Source organism: Euprymna scolopes, chromosome 11, assembly GCF_053919585.1.
Source record: "Euprymna scolopes isolate OS-2025 chromosome 11, ASM5391958v1, whole genome shotgun sequence".
NCBI lineage: Eukaryota > Metazoa > Mollusca > Cephalopoda > Sepiida > Sepiolidae > Euprymna > Euprymna scolopes.
The window spans coordinates 149,902,122-149,916,943 of NC_136492.1; the positions used below are offsets into that span (position 1 = coordinate 149,902,122).

At 35.4% G+C, this 14,822-nt stretch overlaps 1 protein-coding gene across 1 annotated transcript; it reads right to left on the bottom strand.

The window, feature by feature from the left end:
• Positions 1-12,738: 12,738 nt before the first annotated feature.
• Positions 12,739-14,486, bottom strand: LOC145288224 (general transcription factor II-I repeat domain-containing protein 2B-like). Its single transcript, XM_080136266.1, has 2 exons — positions 13,473-14,486; positions 12,739-13,182 (listed from the first exon to the last, which is right to left on the bottom strand). The coding sequence occupies exons 1-2, from the start codon at positions 14,484-14,486 to the stop codon at positions 12,739-12,741; spliced, it is 1,458 nt and encodes a 485-aa protein (XP_079992392.1).
• Between the last annotated feature and the right edge of the window lie 336 nt (positions 14,487-14,822).

The window sequence follows — 14,822 nt, forward strand, 5'->3', positions numbered from 1 at the left end:
ACATTTTTGTGAATTATTCCATGGATTTCTGCCTTTGGATTATTATGGACCATCTTCTTCCAATTACGGGATTTCCTTGGATTTTACTTGTACAAATGGAAATTCTTTAAACTTTCTTGAAGTTTTACATTTGGATTTTACCGTCACTGGATTTTTTATCTTCCACCAGACTATTCATTAATGTGTAATCACCTTTTTCTTTACCATATTCCCTCTGCTTAACTTGTTTTGTTTTCAAGTAAGATCTTTGACTTATTTGTTGTTTCATCAAATACGTCTGCATGCAAAATCCGATCCCGCATTTTGCTAATTCCTACCCTCTGATAAGAAGGAGAGTATTTCTTCGAAACTCCGCGGATTAAGGACTATCCATTAATCTAGTGTTTCCTTTTCAGATTAAATATGTTTTTAACTCATTTCAAAGTGTTTTTTAACATATTTCATTAACTGTTTGCTCATATTATAAGCTCTATTTCCTATTTGGTATTATCGAGCTTTTATATCTGGCTGAGATAATTTTATGAATATTAATTCTTTAATATTTATAATTTACTTTAATTTTACCATCTTGGATCATTTTGGTAAATTCAATTGTAATTTTCATGTTATATATATATATATATATATATATATATATATATATATATATATATATATATATATATATATATATATAAATTTCACAGGTAAGGAATTCATTTTTATAACATGAATAGGTTAGTCAAATTAAGAATAGGAAACTAGATCTAATATCTGCAACATGTCTTCTTCTTAAGATTAAGGGAGGTGGTGTTAGATCAACACTGCTGGGGAGCCATGATTTTATATACTGTTTTGTTTTTAAATCTTCGAAGCAGTGTTTCATGGTAAACAACTGATGATCCCTTAAATTACTATTAATATTATAGTGAATTTGAGAGAGCAAGTTGATGCGGTGATTGCAGATTATTGAATGACTTACTGACTAAATAGTTTTCTAACGAATGATAAAAAATAAAAATTAAATAGTTTTTTTTGTATAGTTTTAGAGGTTAAAAAACTTTCAAGGCTATATATATATATATATATATATATATATATATATTCTGTAATATACCACTATTCATTTGATTTTTATAACGATTTCTGTATATATATATATATATATAAATATATATATATATATATATATATATATATATATATATATATATATATATATATATATATATAGTAGAAATTGTAATTAATAAAAACTGAAGAAAGTGCTCAATACTGTTGTGGAGCAAATATGTAGCTGAAACAATAATGTAACTTAACCAGAAAGATATGGTAATAAAAAATAAAACGTATATATATATATATATATATATATATATATATATATATATATATATATATATATATATATATATATATATAATTGAAATTTCTGAACGCATCGACCCAGAAACGATTTGTTAGTTAACGCTTAAGAGGTGAGGGGTGTGTCGAGATTTCTAAACTTCAGAATTATAATCTGCATGTAAAAGTCGTATCAAAATTCCCGGGCAGATAAAATTACATTTCAAACTCACATTACTCTTTCTATATCGTCTGCAATAAAATGTTTACATGCTAAATTTATGCCTTCTTACTGCGTTGGATATAAATGTTGGTGTCCGTTGTAAACTTCTCATCCCTTTGAACAAATGGCGTAAATAAAGCATAAAACCGGCATTAAACTGTGCTTTGATTGTTTCAAGAATGGTTTTTGCTCATCGTCAAGTGTGACCTTAAGGTTTTGTCCAGTTTAAGTACACAATAATGCATCCTGTGCATAATGCGGCAATCAATATAACATTATGGACATCCGCTCCCCCCTCAGTGACTTGGTTTTATAAGTCTTTCACTTATTGCATTTACATGTTTTGGCTTGAATTGTTTTCTGCTTCTCGTTGAAACAGGTTATACCTAACATATAACACACAGCAAGAGTTAATATTTATTTCGTGTCTGAACAATAGACGTTTGTATTAAACTGAATTTTACAAGTATTCTACAAGAATACGATGCTTAAGAACTCGTTGAATATAATGGATATTGTCGGAATAACCAACAATTCGAACTATCATTTTTTTTATTTACTTCCTTAGGAGGTTAGACATAAGATCAGGTATGGTTGGAAAAGACTATCCCACGAACTCTTCATCGTTTGGGGTCTTTGTAGAATGATATGAAAATGAGATATCTAAATAAATCACGAGGCTTGATACGCGATTAAACATGGCACAGCGATGACGTCGGCGATCGTATGAATGACCACATGGAACAATCCAGACTATATAGAAACATAGATAAGATGTTTTAAAACGTAAAGCAACCATAAGATGAACAGAACTAGAGAAACACCAAAGTGAACAAAAGATGCAGGAAGGCGATGATGACGTAACAGATGTAGAAGATGAAGATAAAAGGAGAGAAGAGCAAATACAAAAATGCCACAGATTTTCCAGAATATTCAGAAGGAGTGAAAAGTCCAGTCAGGGTGTTAAGCTTCGCAAGTTCACGAAAGTCCAGCAAATGATATGAGAATGATGTGCAATTGATATGCAAATGAAGTACATAAATAAACAGAGCAAACCTCAGGCAATGAGAACCGCTGAAATACCGAGACTTGATACGCGATTACACTTACAGAACAGTGTCTAGCACCCACTTCCGACAAAACTAGAATTGAACAATTCATCTATAGTCTATATTACATGTTCGCTTATTTTAAATTCAATCTACCATACAGATAATTTGAAACGTAAACTAAAACAAAAATAAACATCCCTTAGCAAATGCATCATGGATAGAAGGTATTCAAATAAGTATTTAGTTTTTTACACACACCCCTTCCTCCATCGCGGGAGGCTGTGACATAGGGTCAGAAGGCGGAGACTGAAAAGCCAACATTCAAAAGGAAGATCACTATGGCATACAAAAAATGTCTGCATAATTTTTCCTGCCAACCAATATAAACATGTGTATCCAATTTCTTATAGCGAACACAGTAAAACGTTCTTCACCAACTCTTCATCTTTCGTTGTCTCTAACCAGTATTCCATACTAAATTAATCTATTTTCATTTATTTCCAACCTAATGTATCAGACAGGTAATATAAGACGTTAATATATGTTGGAAACGCATCTTAACAAACATATGAAGAGGCATTCAGGTTATAGTCTTGGAAATCAGTGTCTACCAAGACTGCATTTGCGCAGGGGAGAAGTAGGGCTGAGGCTCTCAGAGATCAACCATCAACATGGGGCAACTATAGTGAGCACAGCCCAGTATATGAAAAGCTCCCAGAACCACACCCTCTCAATAGTATACGACCATCTAGAGACAAGAGCCAGCAGAACAACATGTCACCCAGCTGGCCAAGCATTTTGGTCAGGGCTGTCTCGCAGATGAGGATGAAGCACCAAACAAGCCTGCCACAGAAATAGCAGGAAAAAGTCGGCAGAAATATACCGAGACCTTCCAAAGGATGAACCTTAAAGAGTGGAACCAACATCAGCGTGCAAAATATTTTGGAGGGGAACTCTCTCAATAATACATAGAAGGTTCCTTGGACTGGCTCAAGAGGAGATCCTTCCACCACGATCAGGAAAGGGTTATAATGGCTGCTCAAGACCAGGGATTGATGACCAATGCATTCAAAAAGATGGCAAGTATCACTAATGACAACAAATGCTGGTTCTGCCATACAGAATTGGAAAGTGTGAGTCATCTGATATCAAGTTGCAAGGTTCTTTTGGGGGATGGCTGCTACACAGCGAGACATGATGGAGTATGTAAGTACCTCCACTAAACCATCTGCAAAAAATTAAACATTCAGTGTACCAACAAGTCCTGGGAAGATCAACCTGAAAGAACATTGGGAATGACTTGTATACCTTACATTACGATCATGTAATCCCTACAGCTACCTACCTTGAAAATGCTACTGTAAAACCTGACATAGTTATATGAAATAAGTCAGAAAGAGTGGCAACCTTGGTTGAAGTGAGTGTCCCTAATTATGGAGGTCTGAACAGAGCTGAAAGAGAGAAACAGACCAAATATCAAGGTCTCCTGTATGATAAGAAAAGAAATTGGAATCTTAGGGAGATATCAATCACACCAATTATTATAGATGATACAGAACTCATGAAGTCCTACCTAACTAATATTTCTGGCGAACCAAGTGCAAAAGAGATCCAGACAATTGCACTTAAGAGAACAGTGAGGATAATAAAAAGAGCTCTCGGTTGGCTTCAATAAAAGTAGGGCAATGTTGGCCGCTGGTTTGGCTGCCCCATACCCAGCGTTGCAATCTTCAAGGAAGAAAATTAAAAGTGAACTTACTATTTAGTATTTATCCATCTCCCAATGTATAAAGATGTGACACCAAGTCAGGAGATGGGAACTGAAAAGACACAACTCAAGGGGAAGTGCATTCTGGCCTACAAAAATGCCTGAACAATCCCGTATTAATTTCCTGATAATAGCACATTATACGATTATCAATAAATTAATTGCTTTTCAATGAAAGAAGATAAAACCTGGGAGAGTCAACCTCAATGGCCAAACAGAATTATGCCTTTGTCCAGCAGAAGCAAAACCACACATTTTTTTTGTTTTGGTGTTTTTTCCCCAGTATATCTTCATAATCTAGCTCATAAAAAATATGTGACATTTTGGTCATTTATTCAATTGGATTCCAATATTAAAAAAATACATAATTGCACAAAATCTTTATTATGTACCTACCTGTTGGGTTAAAAAATTTTGTGCACCAAAATATACACAAAATCATCTACTTTTTATAAAATAAAATAAAATAAAATTTTATCAATATACAATTTCTACCCAGTATTATGATGGTTGCGTAATATTTAAACTCTAAATTTTGTCCCTTGGACGGACTTTAATGTTAAAAGAAATATTCCGCTATTAAAATGCGTTGTTTTTAATATTTGGTAAATTTACATGATATTTGGTGCATTATCTTTTAAAAAATATATATTTATGAAAGTATAAAAATATAATTATTAAAATCAAAATAACAAATGAAAATAATGGAATCAAAATAACAACATTTTATAAATAAAAAATATCCAATACATAATATTTCCAAAATAGTTTTAAAAGATTTAAAAAAACTGTTTTAAACAATTCTTTTTTTTTTTAAAAATTAACCAATTTCAATAATTCTTAATTAAAATAAGACCAAAAAACTTTTCAATGATTATTAAATAAAAAAACGAACGAGCGCAACAACATATTTAAAAAAGCGTACATGCACAGGCGAGATATAGGTGCGAGCAAAAAACTAAAGAACTGATTTTCCTTGTCACCGCTTCCGGTAGCAGCAACTCTGAAAGTTAGGAAGTACGTTGGCTGACTATCCTAAAGTTTATTGAAAGGGGTGGGGAGTACTGGGAATCTGGAGAAACTTTTCACACAGAACAGAACAGGGAACACCACCGGTTGTTGGTCAGTAAGAAATCTCTGATAATGATCTGTGTGAAGACTCTTAGTGAGTACAAATAATGAGAGAAGGAATCATGAAAACACCTGGAGATGGTTAAGAAAAGGACACATGAACAGAGAAACAAAATCTATACTGGCAGTTGCACAGAACTAAGCACTTTAAAGCTAAAAAAGATAAAACACGGATAAACAGTAAACGTAGACTCCGTAGAGAAAGAGACGAAACAATAAACTATATAATAAGTGAATGCAACAGTTGGATAAGTTCAAAGAGCACTGGAACATAAGGAAGGCTTATTGTTATCCAAATTCCAGTTAATACCAATGGTCATTGCCAGCGAGAAGTCAATGGCAAGCAACTGCTGCGATTACACAAATTTATTTGCAAGTGTTTTCGAAAGAGGTGGGGTGTACTGGAAATCTGTGGAGACTTGTCATCCAGACTCCAGAGAACACCGATTGTTGTTAGTGAGTAATCTCTGATGATGACCTGTCTTCGAACTTCTAATGAGTATAGATAATAATGATAATAATAATAATAATAATAATAATATATAAATAAAACAGTAGCTTTATGTGTGTCTGTTTGTCTGTGTATAATTATTTAACCGATAAACTCTTAAATTACTGGTCACTTAACACTGAAATTAACAGAAAATGGTACTCATACACTAAAGATGATTTATAACGAGTAAAATCTTTGTTTGGATGAATAATGCGTACAGACATATATCGGCAGGTTAAAATGCTATCTGTTCATTTCAACTTGCCGACATATTTTTACTTCTTTCTGCGCATGCCCAAATTCAATTTATTTCTTCAAGTCATTTAATATTAAACTATTCTTACCTATCTGTCGATAGCTATGTCGGTTGAAGATGCGACTGGAGCGCTAAATGTTTTAGTTTCGATTCTAGCTGATGGCACCCAAGTCATTTTTTTTTTAAGTTTTGAAATCACTACTATTTATTAGGTACAATATAATATTCAATAAAAGATTGGCTACGTATTAATAAATACGAAATCTGCGTGAATTTAAATATATTTAAGCGTATTTTACGACCCGGCAAGTCTGAGCGCCTCCTTAGTAATAATAACAGATGGCGTTGGTGGCCTCGTAATAAGGTTGAGGATGGAAGGACCTTAACTAGTATTCTCATGTGTTCAACACTTTTACTGCGACGCTACTATTTTAACAATTGCTAGGATTGTTTAATGCAGATCTTTCCCAAGAATATCAGTAAAAATTATATTCATTATTACTATTATAATTTTACTGTCCCAAACGAGTCAACTGTGCACGACATACGAAGTTTACAATCTAAACTGTATGGGCATTGTATTAGAAATCTTCAGTCTCGTGAGAATATGATTTCGCAATCAAATTATCTGTATAATACTATAGTACTTTTAAGATAGTGATAAACCAAACAAGACAATTATTGCATTCAATCAAATATATACTACAATTCCAAATACAACAAAGAGATACTTAATCGGTTTCTTATGTTATTTCCAAAAAAAAACAAAAAAAAAACAGGAAGGAATTTTTTTGTTTGAGAAAGTTAATTTGGCAGAGGTGAAGTGCTCTTCCTTTTTTTATTTATTTATCAAAATAAACTTCATCCAATATTTGAGAGTTCTTTCTCTTGACAGTTTTTTTTCTGAAAGTTTATATAGAATCTCTTCTCTTAAGTAAAGCGTGCAAAAAGTAACATAAATTATAAATTCACTTATGCAAATTGACAAACAGAATATTTCCAACATTTTTTCTTTAGCCTGTTCGAACCGGAACATCTGCCTCCACAGCCTGACCCTCACCCCGCCAGGCAGAGACAGAAGAGACAGCGGATAAATTTCTCTATCTATGGAAGTATATACGGCATAATGACACTGATACACCTTTCAGCCTTTTGGCCAATACTAAAATGGGTGACCATCTGGAAATATCAGGTGCTCTGTGTGCTCGGAGCCTGGAGAGGGATGAAGGTACGAAATAATGCAGTGCCTCCCCCCACGACCCCGGAGGGTTAAGGAACGCATCACATCCAAGCCTTCCCAGCATTAAACAAACAAAAAAAGGGATTGATTTGCCGTAAATAAACGTACACTGATAGAAAACAGATTTAGACACGTGTCCGTTTCGATCTGAATCGCCGTAAATGTTGTTTTGCAGAAAGCGCTTTGTTCTGACACGCCGTAGATGCACAAGTTGCTGCACAACTAGTGCATGCTCTGTCCCCCGCCCCTCAAAAAAAAAAAAAAAAAGTCAAAAGAGGAAAAAACACTTTTAAAGAGGTCTCAAAGCAATATACTGGAAAACAAAGACCGCCTGATAAGGCCAAATAAACAAGTCCTATCTTCAACGATTCGTTGATTTAGTCATTAGAATATCGGCAACGGGTTTGGGAGAGGAGAGATCTAGATAGTGGCTACATGTATCAGCACATCCATCTGTCGCTAACCTATTATCTATAGCAATAAAAGTAATCAATAAATCTGCGTCAAATAATTATGAACGTGTAACAGTAATCGCTTTTATGTTCCTTTTGTTAAGATCAATTTAGTTTTTTCTTTTCTTTATTGAAAAATCTCCGACGTTGGGTTAGGGAGGGGAATAGTATCCTCAGTAATAATGACAATACAATTTATTTTCTTATTAGGTCAAGTAATCAGATTCTTAATGTGTTTTTTACTTTGCCGCCGAGACGTAAGAAGCTACTGTGATAGGCCAAGATTTGTAGGGGTCATAATACCTAAGGAGTTGTGATTTTTTCTTCTATCATAGATATTCCCATCTGGAAAACTAGTAATCTTAGTTGGGCAACCGGTGTATGTTTTTTCTCTTCGGGGGGGGGGGGTCGGTCTCTTTTATTTTCTCACCCAGAATTTGATTTGCTGTTTTGACCCACTTTTCAAACTTTGAGTTGTGGTTAACAAAACAACAACACCTTCTCTTTAATAACAATCCATGGTTTTTAAGCTTCTTATTTTTGAAATTTTGTTGCTAAAAATGATGAAGATAGGGAACCAGGTCCTCTGTTAACAAAGCCTGATGGCTGGCCCTGGTTATCCTCTGTCATGATTGGAGTGCCACATCAAGATTTAAACCATTGTTTGCCTCTTTCCATCTGATAAACGGGTTGAGGGTCCTTTTTATCCAAGGTGCCGGCCTGCCAGTATTTCTTTTTATTTTTCTTCATATTTTTCATGGTCAATGATTTAAACAGATTTTTTTTAATTAAAATCTGCCCTCTATTAATAAAGGGCGTGGCACTTTCTGCAACCTGAAGGACGTACTGAATATCTTGAAGAGACAGCCCATCAGTTTTTTAATATTTTGATATTTTAATATTTGATCAGGGTTTACTTCTAATAAGAAATATCCTCATGCCAAGGTTTCTGATAAACTCTTATATAGAAAGACTCAAAACACCTGAGGATGGAGTCTAGTGGACATTCAAGTTCTTTCCAATAGGCATTCAAGTTCTCTCCTATCTGGATTAGTTCTTTTTAGTTTTAACATATTTTAAAGCATTTTTTGTGTTCAAAAGAAACTGCAATTCCACTCTGTTCAGTTGGAAAGAAAAAATGGCAGTGATCAACATTACACAAAGACTCTTGATAATCGCCTAAAAATAAAAAATAAACAAAATACTTGTAGAAACATATCAAATAAATGTCGCCAATCGTGCGAAAATGTATTTTGTTTAATTCTCGATGTTTGAACGATTAAAAATTTTGTAAGATTGCAAAAAAACAAACAAAAAAAAAAAACCAATGCTCGAAGTTCCCTTTTTAAAAGAGAAAGAAACAAGACCTTTAGAATGTGACGTTTTCCTTTGTTGTCAAAACACTTTAAAAACTACTCTTTTAATCAACAGTCAAGCTTTAATACCGTAAAATTTCTTTTAGTAGTTCTTCAAATTATATCGTTGAAACTTGTCCAGCAAATAATGGGATTTATGTGACGTACACACTTAAGCAAACGTATAATGATTGAATTTATTCAGATGTTGAATGGTGAATCTTGAAATCTGAACTGAATGGTTTTGCATTTCCTGAAAGTCAACATGAATCATTTCGAATCAATCACAGGCAACATGAATTGGAGAAAATGTATTAACGTGGCAGTACCCTGTATCTGTACAAAGCAACCATTCACCCACACATGAAATATCTGTGTTGGTGAATCTGCCACTAGGTTCTTCCTCTAAGACAGGGTCCCAAAAAGATTTCCAACCAAGCTCCAAGTCATCTTTCATCGTTGCAATGTTTCATCTCTGTACTTGATTTACAAGTAATTTAATGAAATGTGACCTGATGAACTTATAGCACTTGTGCCTCCTTGATGTGAATCCACCCAACTATTTCGACAGGCAACAAAATTCACTGTAGACATCCCTAAATGCCAGAAAGTCTATTACTCCAATAGTTTCTTCTTCGATTTGCTAAATTTTGAAATCCCTTCCATGATTCTTGTTTCCATGACTGTGCAAACATGCAGAAATCTAAATGAAATGCGAACAAAAACCTTGCTGCTCAACTCCCTACAATGTGTCCAGAAAGGTCCCAAATAGTGGCAAAATACTTTGCTTGGGGTGAATAAGAGTAAAAAAATTATAATTGCTTTCATGTGAAAATAAATATAACAAAACTCGACAAAAAAAGTCAAATTGATTTTCTTTTTATACAGGTTGGGTATATGTGGGCGCATTTCACGTATCGACTATCACAACCCGATGGAGTTTCTGCTCAGAAGAGAATGTCTCCCTGCGTGAAAGCAAAAATCAACGCACATCAACTCAATTATTGGTGAGCTAATGCACACCCACAACCTAATGGCTTTATAATTGTGTCCGCCATTAATGAAGAATGACAAAGAACAAAGAAAGATAAACGCATTGATATCATTTTACTCCTGTTGAAATGAATAACCTTTCTTTCCTTTTCATATTGGAAGAAAACTAGTGACAAAAACTGTAATTATTATTACACTCACTAAGAGTTTTCACATAAGCCATCATCAAAGATTTCTCTCTGTCAACAACTTGTTGTCACCTAGACTTGAGTCTAGGTGACTTAGACTTGAGTCTAGGTAACAACAAGTCTACCTAGTACTCTCTACCTCTTTTGATAACATTTGCAAATGAATTTCAATCATTGTAACAGCCGTTTACCATTGATTCCTTGCTGGCAACAACCAATGGTCTTCACTGGAATTTGGGTGACAATAAGCCTCCCCAAGTTCCCAATCCTTTTCACACTCAGCCAATGGAGATCTGGCTAGGTCTTTTCCTTCTCTGTCTTTCCATCCTCCTGGACCCTTCACGATTATTTGGTGTGCTGCCAGGTGATACCAACACTACAATTATTTTTTAAAGAGAAGAGAGTGACTTTTAATTATATTTCCTCCTGTGTCTGAAAACATGGTATGTTACATACTAATATCTGTGCGTGATCACAGGATTAGTGAATCTCTTAACAGTGGCTTCCTTGCTAGGGCAATTGCTCTTGATATATCGAAGGCCTTTTATAGGGTATGGCATAAAGATCTACTCAATAAAATCTCCAGCTACAGTATAGCTGGAAATGTCTTTTCAATTATTAAATCATTTCTCTCTGATAGGTTCATAAGAGTAGTGGTTGAGGGGCAGAAATCAGAAGCTCACAGTATTAATGATGGAGTCCCTCAATGGCTGACTGGGATAGCTTCTGCACATTTATATTTGATCTACCTCTGCATTCCATGTTTAAAAAGGATGTGTCCTCTATAGTGTCAAACCTGACCGAATGGTTAATTGTTGGCATAGACCGATTCATACCATCCGAAATATTCCAACAAAAACCTAACAGCCAGCCATGGTTCTTCCCAGAATGTGCTGCTGCCATCACGCACAGAAATCACTTTTTCTATAGCTACCAAAGTAATAGATGTAGTGAGACTAAAGCTGCTTTCAGGACTGCCAGCAACCACTGTAAAAGAGTAATAAAAAATGCAAGAGAGCTATATGCTCAGTCAAATCTTTAAAATCAGTTAAATCCAAAGTAACTAAGCAATGGTTTGGTTCCCACCAGTTTTGGCAAATAGCAAACAGGATCTTGAACAGAAGCGTGCATTCTATCTCAACCATCATCAACGAACCTGAGGTCATCTCGTCAGCATCAGACAAAGCCAAACTATTTGCCAAGAACTTTGCAGCTAATTCTACCCTATGCGACGAAGGCCATCAACTCCCCATATTTCCTGCTATAACAGACAACACGCTATGCAACATACAAATATCTGTGCCCGATGTTGCCAAGCTAATCAAGAATCTTGATCCCAGTAAAGCAACTGGCCCTGACGGCATTCCAATTATAGTGTTAAAAAAGCTTCAACTAGAAATTTCCCCCATACTTACAAAACTGTTTAAGACTTGTCTTAAGGAGAATTATTTCCCAACACTCTAGAAAACCTCATCAGTATGCTCTGTATTTAAGAATTCAGGTGACAGGTCATCTCCCTCTCAGTACAGACCTATAAGTCTCCTGTGTGTCATGAGTAAGTTGCTGGAATCAATATTAAATAAAGTAGTCAATCACCTCAGCAGAAGTAACCTTCTTAGTGACATGCAATATGGTTTCTGTTCTGCAAGATCTACAGCTGATGTGCTAACAGTTATATCTCATAGGATTAGTGAATCTCTCGACAAAGATTTCCTTTCTAGGGCAAATGCTCTTGACATATCAAAGGCCTTCGATAAGGTATGGCATAAAGGTCTACTTCACAAGATTTCCAGCTATGGTATAACTAGAAATGTTTTCTCAATTATTAAATCATTTCTCTCTGATAGGTTCATAAGAGTAGTGGTTGATGGGAAGAAATCAGAAGCCCACAGTGTTAATGCTTGTGTCCCTCTAGGGTGCATCCTGGGCTCAACTCTCTTCCTGATCTACATCAATGATCTCCCAAAACACATACTTAAATCATTCGTTGACATCTATGCTGATGACATGACCATCTATAGCAGAGGTCACCAAACGTTTTTCACAGTGGGCCGGATAACTGTTCAATACTTGCAAGCCAGAACGAAAGCTCTGGGGAAAAAGACGAAAAACTAAGTTTAGCATTCCATGTTAATCAAAAAACAAAGACAACCAACATTTTATTTACTAAAAAGTTTTCAAAGAAGGCGACGTAAGCAAAAAGATAGTTACATCAAAGCTAGTGTGCACATATCCGAATCTCACAACCCAAACAGCAAAAAAGTTTAGTGAGATTTGTGAAACTGACGTTTGGCTTTCAAGATATCATCAATGTTTGGTTTGGAATTGCTGCATCCAATCAAGAGAATTGCTTTCAAATGATCATCAGTCAATCTCGTTCGATGTGTTGACTTCACATACTTCATTTTTGAAAATGTTTGCTCACAGACATAAGTTGTTCCAAACACTGATGCCATACCAGCGGCAAATTTCTTCAATTTCGGAAACTCAGGATCAGGTAAGCAGCGGTAAAATTCAACAAGTTTTCCTTCTCTGTGCTTCTCTTTCAACAAGTCATTTGCTTGCAAATCAATGAGCTCCAACTGTAGTTCAACTGGCACATCATCAAGGTTACAATCAAACGGATTCTGGAACAGAATAATGTCACTCTCAGTTCTGTCGAGATCTGAAAATCTCTCAAAAAAATGCTTCTTCAAGTCACGAATAATCTTTTTTGGAAAATCGAGGTTGACATCTTCAGCGATTGAAGCGCAAAACTCTCTGAAACAGTGAAAATGAGAGAAGTTTTCTCCTTCCAGTTGTGCTTCAAACAATGACAGCTTTCTCCGAAATCCTTTGATGATTCTGTAGAGACCACAGACGAGGTTATACTTTGACAGCCAGATAGGATCTGACAGCTGTGGATCGGCTCTATCTTTTTTCAGTGAGAAAAACATCTATTTCGTTTCGGAGCTTGTAAAAAACGAAACAGGACTTTACCACAGCTGAGCCATCTCACTGCTGTGTAATAAGGCAAGTCACAGAAATCAGAATCAATTTCTTCAAGAAAAGCCTGGAACTGACGGTGATTGAGTGCATTTCCCCGAATGAAGTTCACAGCAGAAACGACTGGTTTCAGTACACAAGAAATATCTAAGTCTTTCCCACAGAGTGCTTGCTTATGTATGATGCAGTGTATGAAGAGAGCGCCTGGAATTTGAAGATCTTCCAACTGAGTCCTGATCTGTCCTACCAGACCCTTCCTCCCTCTAGCCATGTTTTTACCTCCATCAACTGTAACACCTCGAAGCTGATTCCACTGAAGGTTATAGTCTTGCAAAGTTTTCTGCACTTCCATGAAAATGTCTTTTCCAGTTGTTGTTCCATGCATGCTGCAAACGGATGCCAACTCTTCTGTTATCTGAAAGTCCGAATTGACACCACGAATGAACACGAGAAGTTGTGATGTACTCGAGAGATCAGTGGACTCATCCAGCGCCAGAGAATACCACAAGAAGTTCCTAGCTTTCTCACGTATCTGTAGCCCTATGTTCTCTCCAAGTTCTTCTGTTCTCCGCACAACTGAACTTGTCGAAAGGCTGATATTTCCAAACAAATCGGCTTTCTCAGGACACAAGTCATTTGCTGCTTCCATCATACACGCTTTGATGAAGTTGCCATCAGTAAACGGTTTTCCTCGGTCTGCCATCTTATGCACTATTTTGTAACTTGTACGAGTGACAGATTCATTTTCAGCAAACTTTCTCGTGAAGAGGTTTCTTTGAGTTTCTAAACCACGTTTTATGGACTCATATTTCTCAGATCGTAACTTTCCAGAAAACTTTGAATATGTTGATAGATGTTTTGTTTCATAGTGACGCCGAATATTGTACTCTTTCAAAACGGCAACACTTTTGCTACATATCACGCAACTAGCTTTCTGGTCCTTTGTTTCAACAAAAAAGTACTTTACTCCCCATTCTTCATTGAAAACACGACACTCGGCGTCCACTTTTCTTTTCTTAGAAACCATAATGAAGAGTGAAGAAAACAGGATCTGAAAATGAAAAAGAAATTGAATTAATTTTGGCGCTTGAGTAGTTTGGTTCTTTGTCTACGAAGGGTCAGAGTACAGAGCGATCAAACACAGTACAAGGCCTGCCGACCAGTTTTACACCCCTTACGACAGGGGGGGGGTAAGGATTTTAAAAATGAGTCAATTTTAACTGCTTTTATATTGTCTTCAAACAAGGTGAAACATCTTAATTTTGTATAAATATAGACATATAGGTGAAAGTAATCCAATAAATCACCAAATGACAGTCAAATTATCAATTCAATCCCTCATTTTTTTTTAAAATTGAATATA

Coding starts and splice junctions, on each gene's coding strand:
- LOC145288224 (XM_080136266.1), bottom strand. CDS start 14,486: ATGGTTTCTAAGAAAAGAAAAGTGGACGCCGAGTGTCGTGTTTTCAAT. Junction 13,183..13,472: donor ACTTGCCTTATTACACAGCA/GTGAGATGGCTC, acceptor TTTCCAAAAAAG/ATTATTCGTGACTTGAAGAA.